A 26008-nucleotide genomic window follows, 5' to 3' on the forward strand; every position below is an offset into this window, starting at 1 on the left:
CTTCCAATTTAATTCAAACAATAGGGGTTGCTGTAACTCCCATGCCAATAGTTTGACTACATAGGCTGAAATTACTGTTTTGTCAAATTAAAAAAAAAATTTTGAGAATGTAGTTTAACTAAACTTGCCTTTTTTGGGTCAATTCAGACAAGTAAAAGTCATGTTTTGTAAGATATGCCTAATTCCTGTTAGACCACAAGATAGTGAATCATTTAAATATTTTGTTATGACATGAGCTGATAATGCTCAGCGTATTGAAGATTATTAACCGAAGTAGAAAGGGGGTGAATTTGAGGTTAGAGGATCTGAGTATTATTGAGAATCATTCCTTCTATAAAACAGGATGGAAATGATCATTCTTCTCAGGGAGCTTACATTTTGATGGCAGGATAGATGAAATCCTTGTAAAAGGATTATGAATAATAATTACGAATCATGAACTATGTTGGGAAGGAAGTAAAGTAGGGACTGAGGGAAACAACAGAGATGGGGTGGTGGGGTAAGAGCCTTTAGCTGGGCTGGTCTGAAGTGGGTCACTTTGAGGAAATAATATTTGAGCAGAACCTGAAAGATGAGACAAAGGCAACCATCAAAAGCCTCCAGTGTACGTGTTGCAGGAGAGAAAACAACCAAAAGACCTACAGGAAAAAATACATTTGATATGAACAAACCAGGGAGGCTTTGGCGCAATGAGTACGTGGTAGAGGAGACAAGATGATGTCAGAAAGAATGACAAGAGCCAGATAGGGGGTTCCAAGGGCAGAGTAAGGAGTTTGGAATGTCTTACACGTTAAAGGGAAAGTCACCAAAGAATTTTAAACTGAAGAGCAGCGTGACCAATTTTGCAATAACTCCTGTGTAGCCCTGTGGAGAATGGGAGGATGGAGGCTTGGAGACTGGTTCGCAAGCCGTTCCACAGTCAAGGTGGAAACTGATAATACTCAGAACTAAGATTCTGGAGATGGCAGTAGGATGGATAAAAGGAGTAGGGGACATTGGGGAGGGGAGGCGAACCATAAGAGACTATGGACTCTGAAAAACAACCTGACGGTTTTCAAGGGTCAGGGGTGGGAGGTTGGGGCAACCTGAGGGTTTTGAAGGGTCAAGGGTGGGAGGTTGGGGGAACAGGTGGTGGGTAATGGGGAGGGCACGTTTTGCATGGAGCACTGGGTGTTGTGCAAAAAGAATGAATACTGTTACACTGAAAAAATAAATAAAATGAAAAAAAAAAGGAGTAGGGGATTGTGATACCATTTTCTTACAGTCAAGAGATGACATTTAAAATTCATGGAAATTCTTAAGAATTACTTGAAGTAAAAAGGGTAATCGATAGGAGAACTCTTCCTCTATAGTAAACATGCATAACAGTAAATCTGTGAGAAGGTGGTAGGAAGATGACGTCAAAGAGATATACCCTTGTCTTTTATATCTGCTTGCTAAAAGTGGTTAATAAAATTGAAAAATCAAGAATTATCTTGAAATATAACCGAGAGGAAATGCATTTGGCTCAGGCTAGCTAATGGGCTGACCCTGTGTGTATATGTCTGTGTATTGATTACTGTTTTGTGGATGGATTACTCCTTTGGTATAATTGTTACTTTTAAAAAAATAATTTAGAAGAACCTAGGTGGCAAAGCCAGTTAAGCGCCTACTCTTGGTTTGGACTTGGGTCATGACCTCAGGGTCCTGAGATCAAGCCCTCTGTGGGGTTCACAGCTCAGCGCAGAGTCAGCTTAAAACTCTGTCTTTCTCTTTCTCTTCCTAGGCCCTTTCCCCTTCCCCATCTCTCTCCTCCTCACCCCCCATGCAAGCTTGTGCTCCTGTGTTCTCTCTCTCAAATAAATAAATCTTTTAAAAAATAATAATAACTTAAACAGAGTAAGTTAATTGATAAAAAACTTTATTACTCTTCCCTTTTATTAACTTAATAGGATAGGAACTAATTCTATCAAAATGTTAATACACTAGTGAAATATAGTTCTGTACTCACAATATAGCAACCTTGTTTGAAATTTAACTAATTTGTTTTTCCAGTATCGGAATGCCATGAAGTGGATCTGAATTTCTAAACTGAAAACACACATATTAGCCTGTAACTAAGCATAAAATTTTCATATTAAAACATGAACACTAAATTTAAAACTAACAACTGCCCCTGGGGGCTGGGGGGTGTATTGTTTTATAATAGGGCATCAGCACCATCTAGTGGACAAAAAAGTCTGTTTACTTAAATTCTAAAAATCAAAACTATATTGTGGAATCATTTATTAAAAGTTCCCTAACATAAATGTGCTAAAAATTTGCTAAAACATCAAAGAAAAAATGAATGTATATGAAAACCAACACAGGTGTTATTTACGACACAAAACAGTTTTATATGGAGCTTCTATGAAATGATAAACATTTTCATAGTGAATATGTTTCATGATGGGATTCAGCTCGGTTGGTTATTTGCCTCTTGCCTTTTAAAAAGAAATTCTAGAATGGACTGTTAAGCCATTGTCATAAAACCAAGTAAAGAAAGGACTTTAGCAAATTAAAGTAATGCTAGTAAATATATATGGTGATAAGTATCATTGAATTTCCCATTTTTATTTAAATTCAGTTAGCAAACATATAGTACATCATCAGTGTTCAATGATTCATCAGTTGCATACACCAGCCAATGATCATCACATCACATGCCCTCCTTAATGCCCATCACCCAGTTACCCCATCCCCTCTCCCACCTCCCTTCTGTAAACCCCAATTTGTTTCCCAGAGTCAAGAGCCTCTCATGGTTTATTTTTTCCCTCTCTGACTTTTTCCCATTCAGTTTTCCCTCCCTTCCCATGTGGTTCTCTGCACTATTCCTTCTGTTCCACATATGAATGAAACTATATGATAATTGTCTTTCTCTGATTGACTTATTTCACTGAGGGAAATACCCTCCAGTTGCATCCATGTCTATGCAGATGGTGGGTATTCATCCTTTCTGGTGGCTGAGTAATATCCCATGCGTATATAAACCACATCTTCTTTATCCATTCATCTGTTGAAGGACATCTTGGCTCCTTCCACAGATCGGCCATTGTGGACATTGCTGCTATGAACACTGGGGTGCAGGTGTCCCTTCTTTTCACTACATCTGTATTTTGGGAGTAAATAATCTGTAGTGCAATTGCTGGCTCATAAGGAAGCTCTATTTTCAACTTTTTGGGGAAACTCCATACTGTTCTCCACAGTGGCTGCATTCCCACCAACAGTGTAAGAGAGTTTCTTTTCTCCACATCCTCTCCAGCACCATTGTTTCCTGTGTTGTTAATTTTAGCCAATCTGACAGGTGTGAGGTGATATCTCATTGTGGTTTTGATTTGTATTTCCCTGATGACGAGTGATGTTGAGCATCTTTTTAAGTGTCTGGTAGCCATCTGTATATCTCCTGCTCATCTCTTGATTGGATTAATTGTTCCTTGGGTGTTCAGTTTCATAAGTTCTTTATACATTTTGGGTGCTAACCCTTTATCAGAGGTGTTATTTGCAAATACCTTTTCCCATTCTGAAGGTTGCCTTTTAGTTCTGTTGATTGGTTCCTTCACTGCGCAGAAATTTTTTATCTGATGAAGTCCCAATATTTCATTTTTTCTATTGTTTCCCTTTCCTCTGGAGATCTGTCTAGTAAGAAGTTGCTAGGTCAAAGAGGTCAAAGAGGTTGCTGCCTGTGTTCTCCTCTAGGATTTTTGTGGTTTCCTGTCTAACATTTAGGTCTTTCATCCATTTTGAATTTATTTTGTGTATGGTGTAAGAAAGTGGTCCAGTTTCATTCTTTTGCATGTGACTGTCCAGTGTTCCAACACCATTTGTTGAAGAGACTGTCATTTTCCCACTGGATATTCTTTTCTGCTTTGTCAGAGATTAGTTAACCTTATAGTTGTGGGCCCACTTGTGGGTTTTATTTTGTTCCACTGATTGATCTATGTATCTATTTTTGTACCAGTACTAATCTGTATGGATGGCTACAGGTTTGTAATACAGCCTGAAGTCCAGAATCATGATGTGTCCAGCTTCGCTTTTCTTTTCCAACATTCCTTTGGCTTTTGGGGGTCTTTTGTGCTTCCACGCAAACTTTAGGATAGGTTGTCCTAGTTCTGTGAAAAATGCTGGTGGTATTTTGATAGGGATTGCTTTAAATGTGTAGACTGCTTTGGGTAGTAGAGACATCTTAACAGTATTTGTTTTTCCAATCCATGAGCATGAAATGTTTTTCCAAATTTTTGTGTCATCTTCACGTTCTTTCATCAGTGTTCTATAGTTTTCAGAGTACAGATCTTTTACCTCTTTGGTAAGATTTATTCCTAGGTATCAGATGGGTTTTGGTGCAATTATAAATGGGATCAATTCTTTGATTTCTCTTTCTGCTACTTCATTATGGGTGTATTAAAATGCAAGAGATTTCTGTATGTTGACTTTGTCTCCTGCAACTTCTATGAATCATGTATCATTTCTAGCAATTTTTTAGTGGAGTCTTAAGGGTTTTCTACATGGAGTATCATGTCATCTGCAAATGGTGAAAATTTGACTTCTTCCTCCCCATGTGAACCATATGAATGCCTTTTTTGTGGTTGTTGTTCTCTGATTGCTGAAAGCTATGACTTCTAGTACTATGTTGAATAACAGTGGTGAGAATGGATATTCCTGTATTATGCCTGGTGGTAGAGGAAATGCTCTCAGTTTTCCCCATTGAGAATTATATTACCTGTGGGTTTTCATATTCAGTCTTTATGATGTTGCAATACATTCCCTGTATCCCTACTTTGTTGAGCATTGTTATCAAGAATGGTTACTCTACTTTGTCAAATGCTTATTCTTAGACAAAAATGCCAGGACCGAGGAATTCTCCCCAAAAGAAATAACAAGAAAAGTCACAGGGGCGGGAAATGCTGCCAGCCCTCTCCCTTGCCTCTGGAAAGGGGAGTTCGTGCCCACTTCTGCCTGGGAAGCCCTAGCAAAAGAGGGAACGGTCTCCCCTTATGTGTTTCAGATGTCCCTCAGATCCTGCCTTCACCCTGACTGTATCTGGGCTATGTGCCTGCCCAGCGGCACAGTGCACCTGTGTTCTAACCAAGGCAGGGCAGCTGAGTTTTAGAACTCAAAACTTTAGGGACCTGGCATGGTGCAGACCCATGCTGGTCCTCTGCAGGAAGGTCTCACCATGTTGGGACTGATGCACGTTTATCCCAGAAGGGCAGTCACACCAAAGCACAAGAGCATGGTAGTTTGAAGCAAAGTGTGTCAAAGAACCAGTGTTTGGGTTAGCTGCCCTCAGCAGGTGTCTTGGGAAATGGTGCCTGCCAGCTCTTTTTTCTCCCAGAGAGACAATGAATGGCACCTCTCCCAGATGTGCTTCAAGAGGAGGGAACAGTCTCTCCCAGGACTTCCCAGGGGATCCTCAGACTGCATCTTCAGCCCCCAGGTTATCTGCCCTCCTTCTCCACAGTAACACTGCAGGGCCCTCAGGGCTCAACACTGGCCATGCTGCAGACTTCTAAAACTCTAGTCTTTGAGCCCACTGGTTGTAAAAACTCACAAAAATCAGCCCCTCTCATTTTCCCAGTCAGTGTCTTTGGGGATGTGTTTTCCTTGTGCAATCCCCTCTGTGCCTCTCTCTCTCTCATTCCCTCTTTCTTTCTCCTGCCTCTCTCCATGACCAGGGCTCCCCTCCACAGCACCTGTGATCCATTTCTCCCCTAAATCCAGTCTCTGCAACTCCTACCTTCCAGGATGTGGCCCTTTCTCTCCCTAGTTGTGCAGTGTATCAATATGCAGTTCGATTTTGTGTTCAGAATGACTTGATATTTCTGTAGCTGTGTGTAAGGGATGAGACAAGCCTAGGGTCCTCCTACCACCCTGCCGTCTTAGCTCTTCCTGTCGTCATTCTAGTAGCAAGGGTATTTATACCTAAATTAAACAGCAGGCAGTATTAAAAATATTAGCAATTACACTCAGTAGGCATGAGCTTCCTATTAACATCCTGTGATCTCTTTATATGTAAGTTAATTTTTGCAAAATAAGAATCATACTCTGTATGCAGATTCTGTTAGTTTAATACATTTATTGTGAGATAGAAGATGTAAGAGTGAATAAAATATGAAGTTACTATATTACAAATATAACAAACCACCCATGTCAAAAAATAGAACATTCCCAGTATCCCAGAAAATCCCAGTGGCTTTCTATTATGTCAGTAACCCTAACTTTCCTCTAGAAGAAAACATTATCTTAATATTTCTGGTAATTACACTTTTGTTCTTCTTTAATAGCTTCACAGCCCATGGACACATCCTAATATATATGTTTGTTCTTGAATATTATATAGATGAAATCATCCTATAATATCAACATACCTATGTGCCTTCTTAGTGCATGTGATCATTATTTTATCTCTTCATGTCATTTTGTAGCATTGGTGTGCTATTCCATTGCATGAATATACCATAGATTTTTATCCATTCAACTATTGATAGATACTGTGAAGTTGTTTCCATTTTTGGCTATTAAAAATCATATTCTATAAATACCATCACACATGAAACCTGGTTGACATGTGTGTTAGTTTCTCAGTGACATATTCCTAGGAGTAAAAGTGCTAAGTAATAACCAATGTGTATTCTCAACTTCACTGCAAGTTGCTACACTCTTTCCAGTGGTGGTGGTTCCCATTTTCCTCTGGACCAGCAGTTCCTAATGCTCCACAGTATTTCCAAACAGTGGGATTTCTAGACTTTCTAAACCAATGTCATGTTGTTTTATTCATGGTTTATTATGGTTTTCGTTTTCATTTTCACTTTGAGCAATTGTTCATCAGTTTACTGATCACTCGCGTTTTCTCATTGGAGAAATACTTGTTTAGATCCTTCACCATTATCCTTTTCTTTCCCCTAGCCTTTCAGGTATTAATAGCAATGTTGTTAATCCTTGCATGTTATGTGGAAATGGCTGGGGAAGCCAACAAACTGAGGCTAGAGGGGGTTTTAACATATTTTTGTTACGGGACTGTTAAGGTTTGTTTTGTTCTATTCTAAAGATTTTATTTTTAAGTAATCTCTCCACACAATGTAGGGCAGGAACTGACAACCCTGAGATCAAGAGTCACATGCTCTGCAAACTGAACCAGCCAGACACCCCAGGACTCAAGGTTTTTGAAATCTCCTGGCAATAGCGATATCCTACCTCCTGAATGATTGCCTCCTCTACCCACTAAGGGGAAGGATTAAAATCTATCCAGAGCCAGACAACTTTCTGCAACTACCTGAGGTCACAGTGCAGGGCTTTTGTGGACAGGGCTCCCGAATGGAAAGTTCAGGAATTCTGCTTCAGTATCATCCCAAATTTTGATATATATCATTTTTTCATTATTGTTTACATCAAATTATTTTCTAGTATGTATTGGGATTTCTTCTTAACCCATGAGTTTAGAAGTGTTTTTTAACTTCAAAACTTTATTTATTTAATATTAATACTCAAATTATTACAGTCTACTCTTAATATTTTCACTACATGCTAAACTATGTAAACATTAAACAGTTTAATTTCATCTGCTGGGTCTTGACATTATTATTATTATTTCTACATATTATTTCTACATGAACTTTTTGCAAGCACTATCAGACATTTTTATCAATTTTAAGTCAATAGAGTTTTTAAAATTCTGTTAAAATATATACAGCACATTGTTTATTATTTTTTGGTAGTCTTTTTATTAACCCATATATTTATTTTCTTCAGTTCTCCTCATTTTATGTTACCCTTTTTTGTTTGTATATGGGATCATGTTTCTTCAGCGTAGAGAGCTTTAGTGGGGATTTTTGTAGTGTCAGTCTGCTATTGTTGAATTCTCTCTGTATATTTTCTCTCAGTATAGTTTTATAATTTTTCTTTGTATTTACCCTTCTGGGTTTTTTTTCCCCCCTTAGCTTTTGAATCTGAGAGTTGATTTTTTTCATCAGTTTTTGAAATCTTTGAGTTATTCTTTCTTCAAATATTTTTTTCTCTTCTCTAGTGTTGGAATTTTAATCAGACATACACGTATCACTTGACTGCTTCATATTTTGCTTGTACTTTTTTGTTATCGGTGTTTTCTACACTTTTATCTTTCTGTACTCATTTTGGATATTTCTACATCAAGTCTCAAATTTAATATATTTGTGTTCTGTTATATCCAACTGGTTTTTAAGTCCATCCAATGCATGCTTATTTCAGATACTTATTTTGTATTTTTAGTATAACACATGATTATTTTTAAAGTATCAGATTTCTTTTGAATATCATTATCTTTTTTCTCATTTTATCTATTATTTTCCTGTATTTCCTTTAACATACATATAACAGCTAAAGAACTTGACACTAATTTCAACATCTGGATTTGAGTGTCTGCTTCTATGAGCCATTTATTTTTGCTTCATTTTTTATCACATTTTTTGCTTCTCTGTGTGTCTTTTAATTTTTTTACCCAAAGCCATACATTTCATATGAAATAAATGTAGTGATAATGTTTATATTATTTACCTCCCATTGACAAGTGTTTGCTCTTTCTTTTTTTTTAATTTTATTTATTTGACAGACAGAGATCTCAAGTAGTTGGAGAGGCAGGCAGAGAGAGAGAGAGGAGGAAGCAGGCTCCCCATTGAGCAGAGAGCCCGATGCAGGGCTTGATCCCAGGACCCTGGGACCATGACCTGAGCTGAAGGCAGAGGCTTAACCCACTGAGCCACCCAGGCACCCCTGTTTGCTCTTTCTTGACTTAACCAAGAAGTGAACTCAGATGGATCTGGGTTGCACTTCTATTTTGAGTTGGTCCACTACTAGTTTCAAAAGTCTCAAGATAGAGACCTTCTTGGCTTTTTATCAAGAACCTAGTTGGTCTCTCTTCCTCCATCCTGAACACTCTAAGATATTCATCCTGCTTTTCTGATGTTCTGACCTCCGCTCCTAAATCTCACTCTGAGTGACTTTCAAAGGTAGCAACTGTCTTGATGGCGATACAGTTGTGTATTTGAAACAAATACATAACTTTCTTATTAGGACTTTCTCTATGAGACTATAGGAACTTCCACTCCACTCTTAAGAAATTACTTGGGCTCCAGGAAGCACCTTTATTCTGTGGGGTTTCAGAATTTTTCATTTTAGACATTCCTCCAAAATTTGTCTAGTTCTTCTTTTCCTCATCACAGTTGCACATTCAGGCAAAGCCTGATCTTCAATCCATACCCAGAGTTGGCAAACACAACCACATAATAAATGGTTAAAAACAATATGTTTGCATGAAATAGGCCCTTCTGTCACTTTGGTTTAGGTCATTTAATCCTTTTTTTTTTCCCTCAGAATATCCAGTTCCTTTCAATTTGTGCACACACACACACACACACACACACGAGTTTGTTGTTTTTCCCATTTGCATTAGGAATGTTGTTCTGGTCCATACTATTCCACTATATTTGGAATGTTCCCACTCAAGTTTGTATCACCTTGCCATATTTTATTTTGCTAAATAGAATTTATCTACTGTAATACACATCATACATCTCTTTAATTACTTATTTAATAACAAACTTCCTGAATAGAGTGAAAATACATGAGAACAGATACCTCGTCTGTTTTAAAATTAATGTTTTTTCTTCAGAATTTAGAATAGTTTTTTGATGAATACATGCAAATGTCCAATTGGTATTCAAAATCACTAAACATCAGACATACTAAAATCAAAACCACAATAAACTATCACCTTACACCTGTTAAAATGGCTTTTATCAAAAAGACAAGAGATAAGTGTTGGTGACAATGTGGAGTAAAAGGCACACTTATATAATTGGATGGGAATGTAATTTGTTATATGCATATGGAAAATAGTATGGAAGTTCTCAGAAAGTTAATAGAACTACCATAAGACACAGCAAACCCATTTCTGGTATACATCTGGAGGAAATGAAATCGTGTTCATTATCACTTTATTCACAATAGACAATATATGGGAAAAACCTGCTTCTGTCCATTGATGGGTGAATGGATGAGGAAGATGTGATATATATAAGTACAATGGAATATTATTCAACCATGAGAAGAAAAGAAAATCTTGATATTTACTTCAACATGATTGAACCTAGAGGACATTATGTTATTCGTGATAAGCCATAGATAGACAAATACTTCATGTTTAACTTGTATATACAATCAAAAAGAGGGTGCCTGGGTGGCTGAGTGGGTTAAGCCTCTACCTTCAGCTCAGGTCATGTTCTCAGGGTCCTGGGATGGAGCCAACATTGGGCTCTCTGCTCAGCAGGGAGCCTGCTTCCTGCTCTCTCTGCCTGCCTCTCTGCCAGCTTGTGATCTCTCTTTCTCTGTCAAATAAATAATTTTTTAAAAAAATCTAAAAAATCAAAAAGAGAAAAAAAGAAAAGGTCAAATTCATTGAAGCAGAGAGTAGGATGGTAATTATCGGTGGCTTGCAAATGGTGGGGGGATGGGTGTGGGAATGAGATGATGGTCCATGGGTTTAAGCCTTCAGTTATAAGATGAAAAATTCTGAAGATCTAATGTACAGCATGATGACTACAGTAGGTAGTAATGTATTGTATATCTGCAATTTGCTAAGAGAGTCAATCTTAAGCATTCCACCTACAAAAAAGTAATTATGAGGTGAATAATCAATTTTGAAAATCATTTCCAAATGCATATGTGTACCAAGTCATCTCATTGTACACTTTGTATGTACAATTTTGTCAATTTACTTCATTAAGTAGGAAGGAAAACCATTAATAGATGTACAAAGATAAGAATAAGGTGAATAACTATAAAACATAATCAAATAATAAAGGAAATCATCAAAAGTGGAAGAGATTGAAAAGCAATCACAAAAGAGAAGACAATTATCCAAATGTGAGGAATGAGTGTTCACCGATCAATAATTGCTTTGAATGTAAATGGATTAAACTTACCTATTAAAAGGAATATAGTACTTTAATGAGTAAAACAAACAAGAACTCACTTTAGATTTAAAGACCCAATAGGCTAAAAGTGAAGGAATGGAAAAAGATATTTCATGTGAATGGCAACCAAAGAGTATTGGAGGGGCTATACGTCTACTGGAAAAAAATTGACTTTATCTCTAAAACTGTCTCTCGAAACAAAGAAGGTTATTATGTAATAATAAGGAGTCAATTCAAGAGGAAAATGTAGCAATTCTCAACATATGTGGATCCAACATTGGGACTCCTAAATATATATAGCAAATATTGACAGATCTAAAGAAGAGAAATTGACAGCAACACAATAATATTAGGAGACTTCAATACCCCTCTTTGAATAATGGATAGCACACCCAGACAGAAATTCAAGAAAACAGCTCTAGATTTGAACAAAAATATAAACAAAATGGACCTAATAGATATATATGGAATTTTCCACCCAACAGTGGAAGAGTACATTCTCCTCAACTGCACGTGAAAGATTCTGTGCAGTATCTTTTTCATCCACAGTGGAGTAAAACTAGAAATCAGTAACAGCAAAAAGAATGGGAAAATTCACAAATAAATAGAAAGAAAACAGCACACTCTCGAACAACAATGGAATCAAAGAAGAGAGTGCAAGAGAATTTTTTTTAAATATCTTGAGACAAGTGAAAACAAAAACACAATATAACAAAATTTAGAGATCCTGCAAAAGCAGTGGGAAAAGGGAAATTTTTAGTGACAAATGCCTACTTTGACATAGAAAATCTTATATAAACAACCTAACTTTAAACCTCAAGGAACTAGAAAACAAACCAAACCCACTGTTAGAAGGGAAGCATTAATAAAGATTAGAGCACAAATAAATCAAATAGAGAATAATAAAACACCCTATTCCACAATCTCCCTAATAACAGTCTGTATTTTCAAATTTATACAGATATTGGGTCTTTTCGCTTTTTTTTCTAATGTCTTAAAACAGAAATAATGAGTCAACATGCAGTCTATTGTTTTCTAATACAGCTATACAATGGTTAAATTTCCCTCTCAGCACTATTTTAGTATCATCTCACAAAATTTTATTTAAAATGTTTTTCTTTTCATTCAATTCAAAGGACTTAATGTCTATTTATTTATTATTTATTTATTTATTTATTTTTATTTATTTATTACGTAGGCTCTATGCCCAGCATGGAGCCCAGCACAGGGCTTGAACTCACAGCCCTGAGGTCAAGACCTGAGCGGAGCATTAAGAGTCAGATGCTCAACTGACCAAATCACCCTGGTGCTGTTTTAATGTCTTTTTTTTTTTTAAGATTATATACTTTTAATTCCATATCCTCAGTGTTTAATATTCCAAGTACCCCATATCCAGTCTACTAGGTCCCCCAAGAGAAGGAATAAAATTATGAATTGGAATTGTGAAATAAAATAAAAGTATGAAAATATATATACTTCATGTTTTCTCCTTTGATTTCTTCTTTATCCATGGGCTAGGCAAAAGCTGAATTTTGTGAATAGATCTGGTAACTGACAGAAGTCTTCTTTATTGTTTTAAATGAAGTTATACATAATTTGAGAATCATCATTTTGGTCTTAGAAGGTAAATGAATGTAAGGTGTTAATCTGTGTCATATTCATTAAACTGCATGCATCTGTATGGTTTTAAGCACCAGGTTATGATGACAAACATTTCAAATTCTCAGAGTTGTAGTAGCTATGGTGACAGATTCTCTGCGATCACCACCTGATCTGAGATACCCCAATTAGTTAACTGAATGCTGGGTTGCTGCAGAGATCCTGAGTACACAGTGTTTAAAACAAATGCCTGGAAGGGATCCGTTGCCAGTGTTATTCTGGCATGCTGTAGGATTCCAGATCCACTAGACAAACAAACTTCTAATAATTTCCCAGAAGGGATTCTGGATATTTTAAATATTGCTTCTTTACGCCAAAAGAAATTTTAATGAACTATCTTGATTTAATATCTCATGGCTTATTTTGTCTGTCACAAGAATTTGGGTGATTCAGGTTTTCTAGGTTTTCATTTATAAATGACTCCTTATTTTTTACATTGTTATATTACTTGTCTTCATAAAAATGTTTATTTATATGCTTATCTTTTCCTTATACCTTTTCCTATACCTTTTTTCTATACCTTTTCTATACCTTCTATACCTTTCCTATACCTTTTCCTATACCTTATACCTTATACCTTTCCCTTTTCAGAAAGATGTTTAAAATCAGAGATAACAATTGAAAATGGATTTTTTTCTGAATCTGAACTTGCATATCCCTTGAATAATGAAACACAATATCAGTGTAAATCAGGATATGTAACACCAGATGGTAAAACTTCAGGATCAATTACATGTCTGGAAAATGGATGGTCTCCTCAACCCACATGTATTAGTGAGTAATTTTATGTTCATATTCATTATCCTGATGATTGTTATGCAAAAGTTTACTTTAACTTAATTCTTCTCTGTGGGCAAGGGCTGACATGGTTCTCATTTGAAAAGATAAATGAAAAAATATGTAACTTTTTTACTATTAAGATTCATCACTTGTAGGGTGAAATATCAGTTCCTCTTTCAGTTCAAGTTTTCTTCCACTTTAAAACATCCTGTGATTTAATTAAGTAATCAATTAATTAAAATACAACATCCTGTGATTTGGAAACTAGATAGAGAGCCTTATGTGTATTCTCCTATAAACTCACTTATTTTTAGCTGACATCCTTGTGCCTACGGTACCTATTTTAAGGTGATTAAACTTTTATGTCAGTCTTTGTTCCTAAGCATGAAAGTTATGTTTTTTAAATGAAGATCTGGGTCCATAGTGCATAATTTTAATTTAGCCTATAGAATTTACATGTTTGATAATCCAGGGTAGGTCTGCTTCTAAAAATTCCTCTCCCTTGGGAAATCTCATAGACATCTATTTATTGGAGACAGAAATGTTGCCAGATAGTACCAAATGCAGCTATGTTGAAAGATTTCCCTGTCCCTAGATATTTACAAAGATTTTCTAAGAACAATTTGCTCAGTTTATCTTATTCTCCAAAGCTACACCAGTGATAGTTTGAACTGATATTTAGTATATTCACTTTAGGTAAATTGGATATTTGAATATCCATTTCTACTGTTATCATTTCCTTATATTTTCAATTTCCATGCTTACTATGGGCACTAGCCCCAGGAAAAAAAATGATAAAAGTTGTTCCCATATCGAACTCATTTTATACAAAATCCATTAAAACATTCTTATTATGAAAGAGGAAATCTCTCTCTCTGTCTCATTTTTCACTAGTATAGTTTTGCTTTCTTTTTAAAAGCTTTAAGGTAGATGCCTACATAACACAGTATAACATTTGAGATGAATTATTAAGACTTTATTAGCATCATTCTAATATTGTTAGCAAAAATTGAGACTTTTAACACTTTACTTCTTTATAACAAATTTTAAAAAAGTTATCTCTCTATTCAATCTAGGTAAGTTTAAAAGAATATATAGCCATTAGGAATATATTGGGGAAAGAAAATCAGCATATGATCTTTAGAAATTATTGTGTTGTCAAGTACAGTTTTATAGAATGTTTAAAAATTTACTTGCACAGTTGAAAATTAATCTTGAATCAACCAATCTGGCCTATTTGTCACAGTGCTAATGAGTCTGGCAACTTAATTAACAAAATGTCATTCTGCTTTGCTAGATAAGGTATGATACATCTGTAATGGCTTATCTTATTATAAGCATGGTATAAACACCTAAGTATATCTAGAAAAGTATTCTTAGAATAAATTTTTCACAGTATTTAAGTGATAAGAAAAACTGTGTACACACATTTTTTTTTTCATTTTGAGTAACTTTTTCAAGACAATGATTTATCACTGGTATTCTTAGATTCTTTAAATATAATACATAATTTATTAGCACATACTAATTGATAAAGTTTTTTTTACCTCTTTGGGTTAAGATTTAATTGCATTGTCCATTAAATAATATTAGAAATGAAACCTTGGATTCTATTATGCATTAGAATCTTGTGACATGCTAGTATTGGAGAACGCCAAAATCGGAAGTAATAGCCTGTGGTTTAAAGTCAATGACAAGTTGGACTATGAGTGCCTTGACGGATTTGAAAGCAGAGATGGGCGAGCAGGTTCCATAGTGTGTGGTAACGATGGTTGGTCTCATATACCAGAATGTTATGGTAAGTGCTGTTTTTTTCAGGTATTCTTTTTTCCAGGATTAACAAAATCAACAAAATATGTTTAAAATGTTCCATTTTGAAAAAATTTGCATTATTTAAAATCATTATTAAGAGATAATGACTAAAAACAAGTGTCTCCTGATTCAATGCAACCTGGGAGAACGGGGTGTTTTAAAGTCCAAAGACAATAATTTATCTTTAACATAGTACATTAATGTTTCCTATGGGTCATATGCATGATAGATTTGTAAATAAAGTATAATCATCTTTCTTAATGCAGTCTTCATATTATTTTAAATGGGGGTCTTTTAGTGTATGGCATAAGAAAACCAAAATTATAATTTCTAACAATTTCCTCAGCTACTTTACTCTTGAGTTCAGCTTTTACACCTTCTACCTTGAATGTTAATTTCTTCAGGTCCCAAAGCTCTTTCTTTTCTGACTTTGACAAGTTCCGTGGAGAATTATTACATGACTCTCTTTGTGTTTGTGAATCCACTATTTTCTAGGAGTACGAGTAGGACTTGAATCTGTGGGACACTTGAGTGGATTTACAGTGTTCCAAGCTAAAGGAACAGTTTGTGCAAAACCTTGACAATGAAACCATATTTGGGAAATATCAGGGTGAGCAGATTCTACTCAAGATTTGGGAGCGTTTTATGGACTGAGGCTGGATAGGAAGCAAAAAAGGATTATTCAGGTTATTTTCAAGGCATGTCAGCCTTTAGATTAATTTTTTAATTGATAAAAAGCCATAAAGAAGTCTTAAAGAAAGAAAGAATATAAATGTATTTAGATTTTTTTTAAGGGTTTTTTTTTTCTATACATTGTACTTGTGGTGGGTAAGAGAAGATTCATGAGTTTATGCAGGATGAGTCAGTGTGGGGATTGGGATAAGGTGATGGCTGACGAGATGCAAAGCAGGAGATCTACTTTCTTGGTAAAATACAGCTGATGTTTATTAAATATTGGATGCAAGACAGAGTAATGGTCAAGGGATTCACATGCTTGTTTTAAATTTTTTTCATAAGCAAGCGGGTAAATGGCAATGCCTTTCTTTTTTTCTTCTTTTTTTTAATAATGTAGTCTTTTTTTTAAGATTTTATTTATTCATTTGACAGACAAGTAGGCAGAGAGGCAGGCAGAGACAGAGAAAGGAGGAAGCAGGCTCCCTGCTGAGCAGAGAGCCCAAGCAGGGCTAGATCCCAGGACTCTGGGATCACGACTTGAGCCTAAGGCAGAAGCTTTAACCCACTGAGCCATCCTGGTGCCCCTGGCAATGCCTTTCTCTGAGATGGTGCTGACAGAAGAAAGAGCATTTTGGGAGGAACATCACAGCTATTGACTTAAGCACGTTATGGTTGAGCTGCCCATGGACAGTCAAAATTGGATATGTAAACTGCAGAGCTGAATAAATGGATCTAACTAAGAGAGATGTATTTGGAATTGTCACCCAATAAATGATGATAGCAAAATGGAAAAGAATACAGAATAAAAAGGGAAGAGAGCTCAAGACTGAGCTCTGAAGTATTCCAACGTTTAGGTGTCAGGCAGAAGAGAAATAGGTGGCAAAGTAGCTAGAAAAAGGAGGACCCAGAGAACAGGGAGAAGAAAACATTTTGGAATGACTGTTCTCATAGATGTGGAGAGAACGAAGTGATTAAAGGATAAGGAAGTATAAGCGAGTCCTGTGGAGTCAGCCTGGTCAATTCCAATTCCCTCATTTACTAAATTCCAATTCCATCATTGACTAAACATGTATCCTAAGGCAACAACCAAGCTTATTTGGAGCTTTGTCCATTCTTCCTCATCTACAAAATGTTTTAATAATTACAAATGCTTTAATATGTCAAAGGATTATTTTTCATTTTAGTATGATTCTAATATTTAAATTCCAGTTTTAATTTTGCAAATTAATTAGCAAGATGGGAAGGTTCCAAATTTGAAAAATGCATTTTTTATAATATTTAGGAATGTCATCAATGTCACAAATGTCACAAACCTGATAAATTTAAAGGGATAATTTTCATATTCTTAAATTAAATCAGCATAATCAACAGTTTATTAATAGATGATATAAATTATAGGTGCAATAAGAATAGATAGTTGTATGCTATATAAATAGTCAGGACACCTAGAATATGCCTAATTATATGGCCTTGAACATGTTTCTTTATTTTGTTTCATGTTTCAGTTTATGGTTCAAGCTTATTTCTTTACTAATATAATTAACATGATATAATACAAATTAAACAATTTTAATAGTGTCTTTAAACCATACTAGAAACACCTTATGTGTGTTCTGGTTCTCCAATTATATTTACATTAAACAAAAACACCAATTATTATTTCAGTGCAATTTTAAAATTATAGCATCACCTTTTTAATGCAAAAGAATACTTTTATGTTTCAACAGTACAAAACAATATCACATATTTTATAAATACATGGAAGTTATAAAATCAGTTCCAATACAAGCAAATTGATGTTACAAAAAAATTTTCAGGATACATATATCAATATTCAATGCCTTAATATTTCTGAGTCCTCTATAAATTTAGAAGGTGTGTAACATCTAATATGGAATATTTTTCAAGGAGAAGGATTTATCTGAACAGAGAGCTCCCCGCTGAACAGAGAGTCCCATGCGGAGCTTGATCCCAGGACCCTGAGATCATAACCTGAGCTGAAGGCAGAAGCTTAACCCACTGAGCCACCCAGGAGCCCCCCTCATTTTTATAAGACACATAAAATTTACTTTGGTGGGGATTGATTAAATATTCTCACCAAATTATTTGACCTATTTTTTTATAGAAATAGAATGCAAGGTTCCAGAAGTAGAAGAAAACTTACTTGCTGACCCCAGAAAGGACAAATATAGAGTTGGAGACATGTTGAAATTCTCCTGCAGGTCAAGACTTAAAAGAGTTGGACCAGATTCAGTTCAATGTTATGACTTTGGATGGTCCCCTAATCTTCCAACATGTAAAGGTGAATATCTATCTTACAATTGCTAAAACAAGAATTAGGATTTGGATATCAGCCTTTTTTTACATCTCAATTTTCTGTTGGCTTTGAGTGTGTCTATAATCTAGTGCATTAAGCCAGGACATGTACTGGGTGGGTAGATTCCTCAGACTTCCTTATTTAAGCAATTAATCTCCAATTGTTTCTTGAAATATGTAGTGGAAGTATGCATAGATACACATATGATGTCTCACATTCCTTTTGTTATTTTTCCTTTTGCCTACAGTTCCACCAATAATTTTGGACACTTTATATAGCATGGGCCTTTCCTCAAGTTTCATTGTGTCTAAACGATATTCAAGCAACTTATTGTCAATTCAATCACATGTTGCTTTAATCAAAGTTAAAATATCTTGATCAAATGCCTCAAATCATGGCATTTTCTCACACACTTCTAATAAAATGTTTCCATGGAATATGAATATTGCTGTAGTTTACACAACCACATTTATTAATTGGTTTGCATACATCTTTAGAACATCTAGATTATTAAACATATTTTCTGGGCTTAAATATACTTCCAATACCCTTGTTCAGTGTAAGTAATAGAACTGGGAAACATGTTTCTGGTGTAACACCATTGTTTAAGAATGCTATAATAAATTATATTGTAAATTACATAAATTAACATTAAAACTCTCTATTTTATGGATTTTTAAGTCATAGAACAGATAATTTAACCATTATTTACACAGTATTTCTCTTCCAGAGCAAACAAAACAGTGTGCTCCACCTCCTCAGCTCCTCAATGGGAAAGTTAAAGAGACACAAAAAGAAATCTATGAACACAATGATTTGGTGGAATATGTTTGCAATACTAGATTTCTGATGAAGGGTTTTAAAAAAATTCAGTGTGTTGACGGACAATGGACAGACTTGCCTATGTGTATTGGTAATGTATAAAAAATACTCATATTTAAACAAAAATCAACACTCTCTGTATTCATATAAACACATAAATTGCATTTTGTAAAGAAACATATTTTTGTGAAATTTTGACAGAGGTGGAGAGTACATGTAGAGAGATACCTGAACTTCATTACGGCTCTGTTGTTGAGTCTTCTGCCCCTCCCTATCACCATGGAGATTCAGTAGAGTTCAATTGCATGGAAGACTTTACAATGATTGGACACAAGTCAGTTACATGTATTAAAGGAATGTGGACCCCACTTCCTCAATGCATCGGTGAGAAGACACTTCTCAAATTGACACTCAATGAAATTTAATATTTTATTGTAAAAGCTATATTTGTGAACGTATTTTTGAAATTTAGGCATATTCTTGAAAATAACCAGTCAGTGGGGGTACCTGGGTGGCTCAGTCAGGTAAGCATCTGCCTTCCGCTCACCTCATGATCTCAGGGTCCTGGGATTGGACCCCCACATCAGGCTCCCTGCTCAGCAAGGAATCTGCTTCTCCCTCTCCCTCTGACCCTCCTTCTCATGCTCTCTCTCTCTCTCAAATATGTAAATAAAAAGTCAGTTCTTAAATTATAATGAAAGCAGACATTGCTTAAGCTCATTATATGTCTACAAATTAGCAATAGAATTTTATCAGTATTTCTGTCCCTGATATTAACAGTTTTTAAGTACGAAGGTAAATTTTACTTATGGTTATTCATATGATTTAAATAGGAGTACTAATTGCCAGGAAAACAGAACTATATTTGCATAAATACCGCTTTTGTTTTCAGGTGGAACTCAATTTCAGGCCCTGGAAAAGGAAGTTAATACACACTTGCTACATTGCTACATTGCTATAGGAATCTTGCCTCTCTCCAAGTCTCTAACAATTTCCCAATCTGTTTCAAATGCAACAAGTTAATGTGCTGAGGTGGGCTGTAGGCCCTCTCAATCAGTGGAACTCGGGTCAAAAGAGGCAGTCAGAGGGGCACCTGGGTGGCTCAGTGGGTTAAGGCCTCTGCCTTCAGCTCAGGTCGTGATCCCGGGGTCCTGTGATCGAGCCCCGCATCGGGCTCTCTGCTCCGCCGGGAACCTGCTTCCTCCTCTCTCGCTGTCTGCCCCTCTGCCTAGTTGTGATTTCTCTCTGTCAAATAAATTAAAAAAAAAAAAAAAAAAAAAGCAGTCAGAGTTAGGCCAGGAAACAAATCTGATGGATGACTTCACTCAGGTTGAGGTATGTAAATCATCCTGACCTTTGGATGACCAAGTCTTTTATGACTAACATGGAAAATATTGGGGACCCTTTTCAATTTTCTCTTGGAAGGAGTTCTTTCCTAGAGTTTTCCTAAGTCCTACATTCAAAGAGAGCCCTGGGTGTACCGTCTTACTTATTCATCAGATTTCTAGGCATTAATTAATTGTTCCAAGGAAGACAAGGCTTAGGCACACCGTCCATGAGAGCAGAGATTTACTCCTCTTTTGTTCATGATGTATTCCCAATACCCAAAAGACTGGCAGACATGCAGCACACATTAAACAAGAGTCTGTTGAATGAATCATAAGTTTTGTTGCTTATTAATCCTTACGTTTTTGCTAAACACATTCCCACTGGAAGTATTGTCAGTCCTTCAAGACCAAACCTCATCTTTGTCCTCTTCTATCTCCACAAATGATCACCCCTTATTTCACATCAGGGAAAAACCTAAAGTTATAACAGGCATCAAAATGCTCAACTTTTCATTCTTATTCTAAAGTATCTGCTTCAATTATTCTTCTTTTCTGATCTCAGAGTTTGCCTTCCAAAGGTTAATCTTCTACCTATATTCAACTTAACATAATCCCCTTACAGCTATCATAGCCCTTACTCCAATTTTCTTCATTCAGTATTAATATCGTACATCCAGCTAGTCTAGCTGTTCACTCTTCTCCGAATGTTTATTTTCTCCTAATAAACAAAGAAATTCTTTCAGAAACCAATCAGTCGTAGGGCAATGACAACAACCACCACCATTCCTTTCGTCCCTCAGTTACCATCACCTGAACACCTTGTTTTGTCTCCCTCAACATTGTGGACAAGCCTTAAAAACAGGACTAATTCTCAGCATCTAGTGTGTTTTGAATTAGTCTCCTTTGTTTTATTTTTTATTACAAATCTTTACTTCTTTGGATAACCATTAACAAATCATTAACAAAGACCTACATCAACTCATATTTTATCAAATGCAAAATGTACTTCAATCTGCGTTGAATTTTGGAAATATGCATTTTTTTCCATTTTATTTATTTTTTCAGCGTAACAGTATTCATTCTTTTTGCACAACACCCAGTGCTCCATGCAAAACGTGTGGAAATATACATTTATATAAAAAGTTGGTATATTTAACTCAGAGTCAGTAAAAATGTACTATTATAGCATTATAATATTGAATTTTAGGGTGATCTGGTATATAAAATAGCTCTTCAAAGATTGTAAGAGTATAAACAGGAAACAGGTTGTGGCTTTAAGCACTCAATTACTTATTCCAAAAATCCGTTCCTATTTTTTAGTGATTATGCAGAAGATCTACTTAAATACTCACATTCTGTGAGAGACATCTTAGCTGTACTTTTCTTATTGTACTACATTTCCCTTATTGAAAAAATATGTTTAAGCTAACAATTTCATATATTCTACTTCCACAGATAAATGTGGGACCAAATGTAGTCAAGGTGATGACTGTTCAGTATGCAGATCATCCTAAAAATTCAGCCTCTTACACTTTTCTAATCCCCAAAGTGCAGAAGGTATTTATGATGGACATTTTCCCAGAAATCTCCAGACTGGACATAAGACTTATGTTCATATGTAAGAGCCCATCTCATGCCATGTGGTCAGGAGTAGATTGGTTGGTGGGATTTATGGACTCAGATGCTAATTTCATTATACCATTGACTCTAAGTTATTTTTTTGTGGTAGTTGTTTTGATTCTTATTAGTCTTTTCAAGGGAATATTTTCATTTTATAGCAACCGATGAACTTGAAAAATGTAAATACAGCTTGACTAGAAAAGAGGCACAACCATTACCTAAGAGTGTATATGATCATAATGAGAAGATAAGTTACAAATGCAGAGGAGCAACAAAGCTGAAACACTCAACATGCATAAATGGGCAATGGAACCCCGAACTAAACTGCACAGGTAAGCTCTTGTTTTCAAAAACTTACTCTAAGGAAGTGGTCCAATTTCATTTTTCTGCATGTGGCTGTCCAATTTTCCCAGCACCATTTATTGAAGAGGCTGTCTTTTTTCCATTGGACATTCTTTCCTGCTTTGTCGAAGATTAGTTGACCATAGAGTTGAGGGTCGATTTCTGGGCTCTCTATTCTGTTCCACTGATCTATGTGTCTGTTTTTGTGCCAGTACCATGCTGTCTTGATGATGACAGCTTTGTAATAGAGCTTGAAGTCCGGAATTGTGATGCCACCAACTTTGGCTTTGTTCTTCAATATTCCTTTGGCTATTCGAGGTCTTTTCTGGTTCCATATAAATTTTAGGATTATTTGTTCCATTTCTTTGAAAAAAATGGATGGTATTTTGATAGGGATTGCATTAAATGGTGGGTAATGGGGAGGGCACGTTTTGCATGGAGCACTGGGTGTTGTGCAAAAAGAATGAATACTGTTATGCTGAAAAAATAAATAAAATGGAAAAAAAAAAAAGACACTTAACTAGCTGAGCTACCCAGGTGCTCCAATATGGCATTAACTACTGATCAACATTTTATTGGGAGTCATTTTGAAGGAGCTCTGTTTGGTTGTGTTTTGTGATTAAAATCTGGATTCTTGGGACACCTGGGTGGCTCAGTCGTTGAGCATCTGGCTTTGGCTCAGGTCATGATCCCAGGGTCCTGGGATCAAGCCCTGCATTGGGCTCTCTGCTCATCAGGGAGTCTGCCTCTCCCTCTGACTCTCCTCCCTTTCATGGCTCTTTCTCTCACTCTCTCTGAAATAAATAAATAAAATATTTTAAAAAAGAAAAAGAAAAAAAAAAACTTACTCTATTTCTTCCTAACTTGTAATTTTAGTATTTTTGCATCTTTTAAAATTTGTTGCTTGTGTATCACTACACAGAATTTTTCAGCTGGAAGGAAATTCAGAAACTCGCCCAACACTATTCCTAAGTATTAATTGCATCAGTGCCTTAGTCTGCTATAAAACAAAACCCAGAAACGTGGTGGCCTTAAATTAACATCCCATCAGGTAGCTTTAAGAATTAGCGTTTGGGTTTCTTTGAGGCTGAAGAGAGCGCAAAGTTGGCTTCTCCCTCGTCCCCCTCATTTCTGTTCCTGTTCCCGGGGAAGCTTCCAGATGTGCCGCAAATCTGAAGTCTGTCCCAGGAGCTAACGTTCCAGGACACGTAAATAGGCCTTTGTCACAGCAAGCCTGGGGGTGTGTTTCAGTCCGCTGTCTGTGGAGTGCCCTGGAGGTGGTAGCCTGCCACAAAAGACCTCTCCAGTGTTACAGTCCTGTGGGACCCAGAAAGGCAAGCCCCTCTGGCCAGGAGAGCCAGGAGATCAAGGAGCGTCCCCTCTGTGGGCTGAGCATGCTTGCCAGCTTTAGCGAGGCAGCAAGAGAAGGCAGGGCTGGGGCCCCAGGAGAGCCTTGGGCTGGAGTGCACCTGGGGGTGTTACCAACAAGGAGAAAAAGTGTCAGCATCTCCGTGGGGAAAAGAGTCCCTATAGATCCCTGACTCTCAGGTAAATGCTTTAAGATTGCAAATGAATCTCCTTCTCACATGTCTAGGTGTTTCTCCAAGTCTTCTTTTCAGGTGGGTCCCCTGAGGGACCATGGCTCCTGGGTGGCTCAGTGGGTTAAGTGACTACCTTCCAGTTGGGTCATGATCTCAAAGTCTTGGGATCGAGCCCCACATCAGGCTTTCTGCTAAACAGGGAGTCTGCTTCTCCCTCTCCTTCTGCCTGCTGCTCCCCTTGCTTGTGCGCTCGCTCTCTCTCTGTGTCAAATAAATAAATAAAATCTTTATTTAAATAAATAAAATCTTTATTTAAATAAATAAAATCTTTATTTCCAAAAAAAAAAAAATTCTCTGTTCTCTACAGCCCAATGGGTCTCCTGGATGAGACCCTTTGGTTTTCAAAGCCAGGTGTCTTGGGGGCTCATCTTGTTTTTGCAGGTCCCAGAGTTTGGGGTGCTGATGTGGGACACAAACCTCTCTCTGCTCAGGGAGAAGCTTGTGTGGGAGAACAACTGACTGTGTGTGGCCCTGCCAGGAGTGGGGTTTCTGTCCCTACTGGGTCTCTGACTCTCCTACCCACCTGGAAGTGGCCCTTTCACTGATTGTTGTGAAGGAGCTATCCAGCTAGTTTTCAGAGGAAATTGTTCCATATATACCTGTGATTCACTGGGAGGAGGTGAGGTCAGTTTCTTCCTATACATCGATTCTCCCACTTGAATTGTGCTCATTGATTTTATACTCTGACACTATGCCAGTTGCATTATTCATTTTAGGTACTGTCTTGTAGATCTGTTGCAATTTTTGTAACAATTATATCACTGAAAATACAAGATTTTATTTTTGCGTGTTCATTTTTATTTACTGACTAGGACCTCTGCTAAACTGTTGAAAGGAAGAGATAAGAACATACATCTTTGTCCCATTCCTGATCACTGGGAGAGGGTATTCAACATTTTACCACAAGTATAATGTCAGTTTAGGATTTCTGTAAATGCCCTGTATCAGTTTAAGGAAATTACATTCTATTCTCACTTAACTGAGTGAGAAATTTTATGATCAACCAATGCTGAATGTTTTTAAATGCTTTTTATGTATCTCTTGATATGATAATATGACTCCCTTCATGCTGTTAATACAGTGAGTTATATACATAAATTTTGGAATGTTGAACAAATCTCTCCTTCCTAGAGTTAATTCCTAGGTGGTGAGATGTTATTCTTTCTATATTTTCATGTACTCAATTTGCTGATATATTTTTAAGGAGTTTTGCATCTATATTCATGGAGAATATAAATCTATAGTTACTTCTCCTTTAAATGCATCTCCCAAGTTTTGTTATTAGGATTATCGTGGCCTTAGAATACAAATTGAGGACTGTTCTCTGCTTTCTTGAAAGTATTTATATGATATTTTTTTTAAGACTTTATTTATTTATTTGTCAGAGAGAGAGAGAGAACACAGGCAGACAGAGTGGCAGGCAGAGGAAGAGGGAGAAGCAGGCTCCCTGCCCAGCAAGGAACCCGATGTGGGACTCGATCCCAGGACACCGGGATCATGACCTGAGCCGAAGGCAGCAGCTTAACCAATTGAGCCACCCAGGCGTCCCTTTATATGATATTATTATTATGCATATTATCATTTTATTATTTCTACCTTGCATGATTGATAGACTTCACCTACAAAGTCATATGATATATAATTTGCTTTTTTTTTGGATGTTTTTCTTGATGAAGAATTCAGTTTCTCTAATAAGTAGTGAAACATTCAGATTTTCTTACTATCTTTTCCCAATGCAAGGAAGCTGTATTTTTGAAGAAGTATCTCTCTTTTGGGGTGCCTGTGTGGCTCAGTCATTAAGCTCAAGTTCTAACTGAATTGTTCACTCAGTATTTATGCAGTGCCTCTTACTAAATGGACAATTCAGTTAGAATCTCCAAATGGTTAGAAACATTAACAGAGGGGCGCCTGGATGGCTCAGTGGGGTAAAGGCCTCTGCCTTTGGCTCAGGTCATGATCCCAGGGTCCTGGGATTGAGCCCCATTTCGGGCTCTCTGCTCAGCAGGAAGCCTGCTTCCTCCTCTCTCTGTGCCTGCCTTTCTGCCTACTTGTGATATCTGTCTGCCAAACAAATAAATAAAATCTTTTTAA

General features: G+C 36.5%; 2 protein-coding genes across 2 annotated transcripts in view; both read left to right on the forward strand.

Annotated features, from left to right (window-relative positions):
• EIF2D (eukaryotic translation initiation factor 2D) overlaps positions 1-26008 on the forward strand; it is a 407204-nt gene that overhangs the window by 172886 nt on the left and 208310 nt on the right. The gene's annotated exons all lie outside the window — the stretch shown is intronic.
• Positions 690-26008, forward strand: part of LOC123928181 (complement factor H-like) — a 37973-nt gene continuing 12654 nt past the window's right edge. The window contains exons 1-8 of the mRNA XM_045983286.1: positions 690-693; positions 12547-12585; positions 13212-13394; positions 15025-15198; positions 18013-18189; positions 18935-19117; positions 19228-19410; positions 22133-22306. Of these exons, the coding sequence (XP_045839242.1) occupies positions 690-693; positions 12547-12585; positions 13212-13394; positions 15025-15198; positions 18013-18189; positions 18935-19117; positions 19228-19410; positions 22133-22306 (1117 nt within the window). The remainder of the gene's footprint in view (positions 694-12546; positions 12586-13211; positions 13395-15024; positions 15199-18012; positions 18190-18934; positions 19118-19227; positions 19411-22132; positions 22307-26008) is intronic.

Source organism: Meles meles, chromosome 17 (genome assembly GCF_922984935.1).
Source record: "Meles meles chromosome 17, mMelMel3.1 paternal haplotype, whole genome shotgun sequence".
Taxonomy (NCBI): domain Eukaryota; kingdom Metazoa; phylum Chordata; class Mammalia; order Carnivora; family Mustelidae; genus Meles; species Meles meles.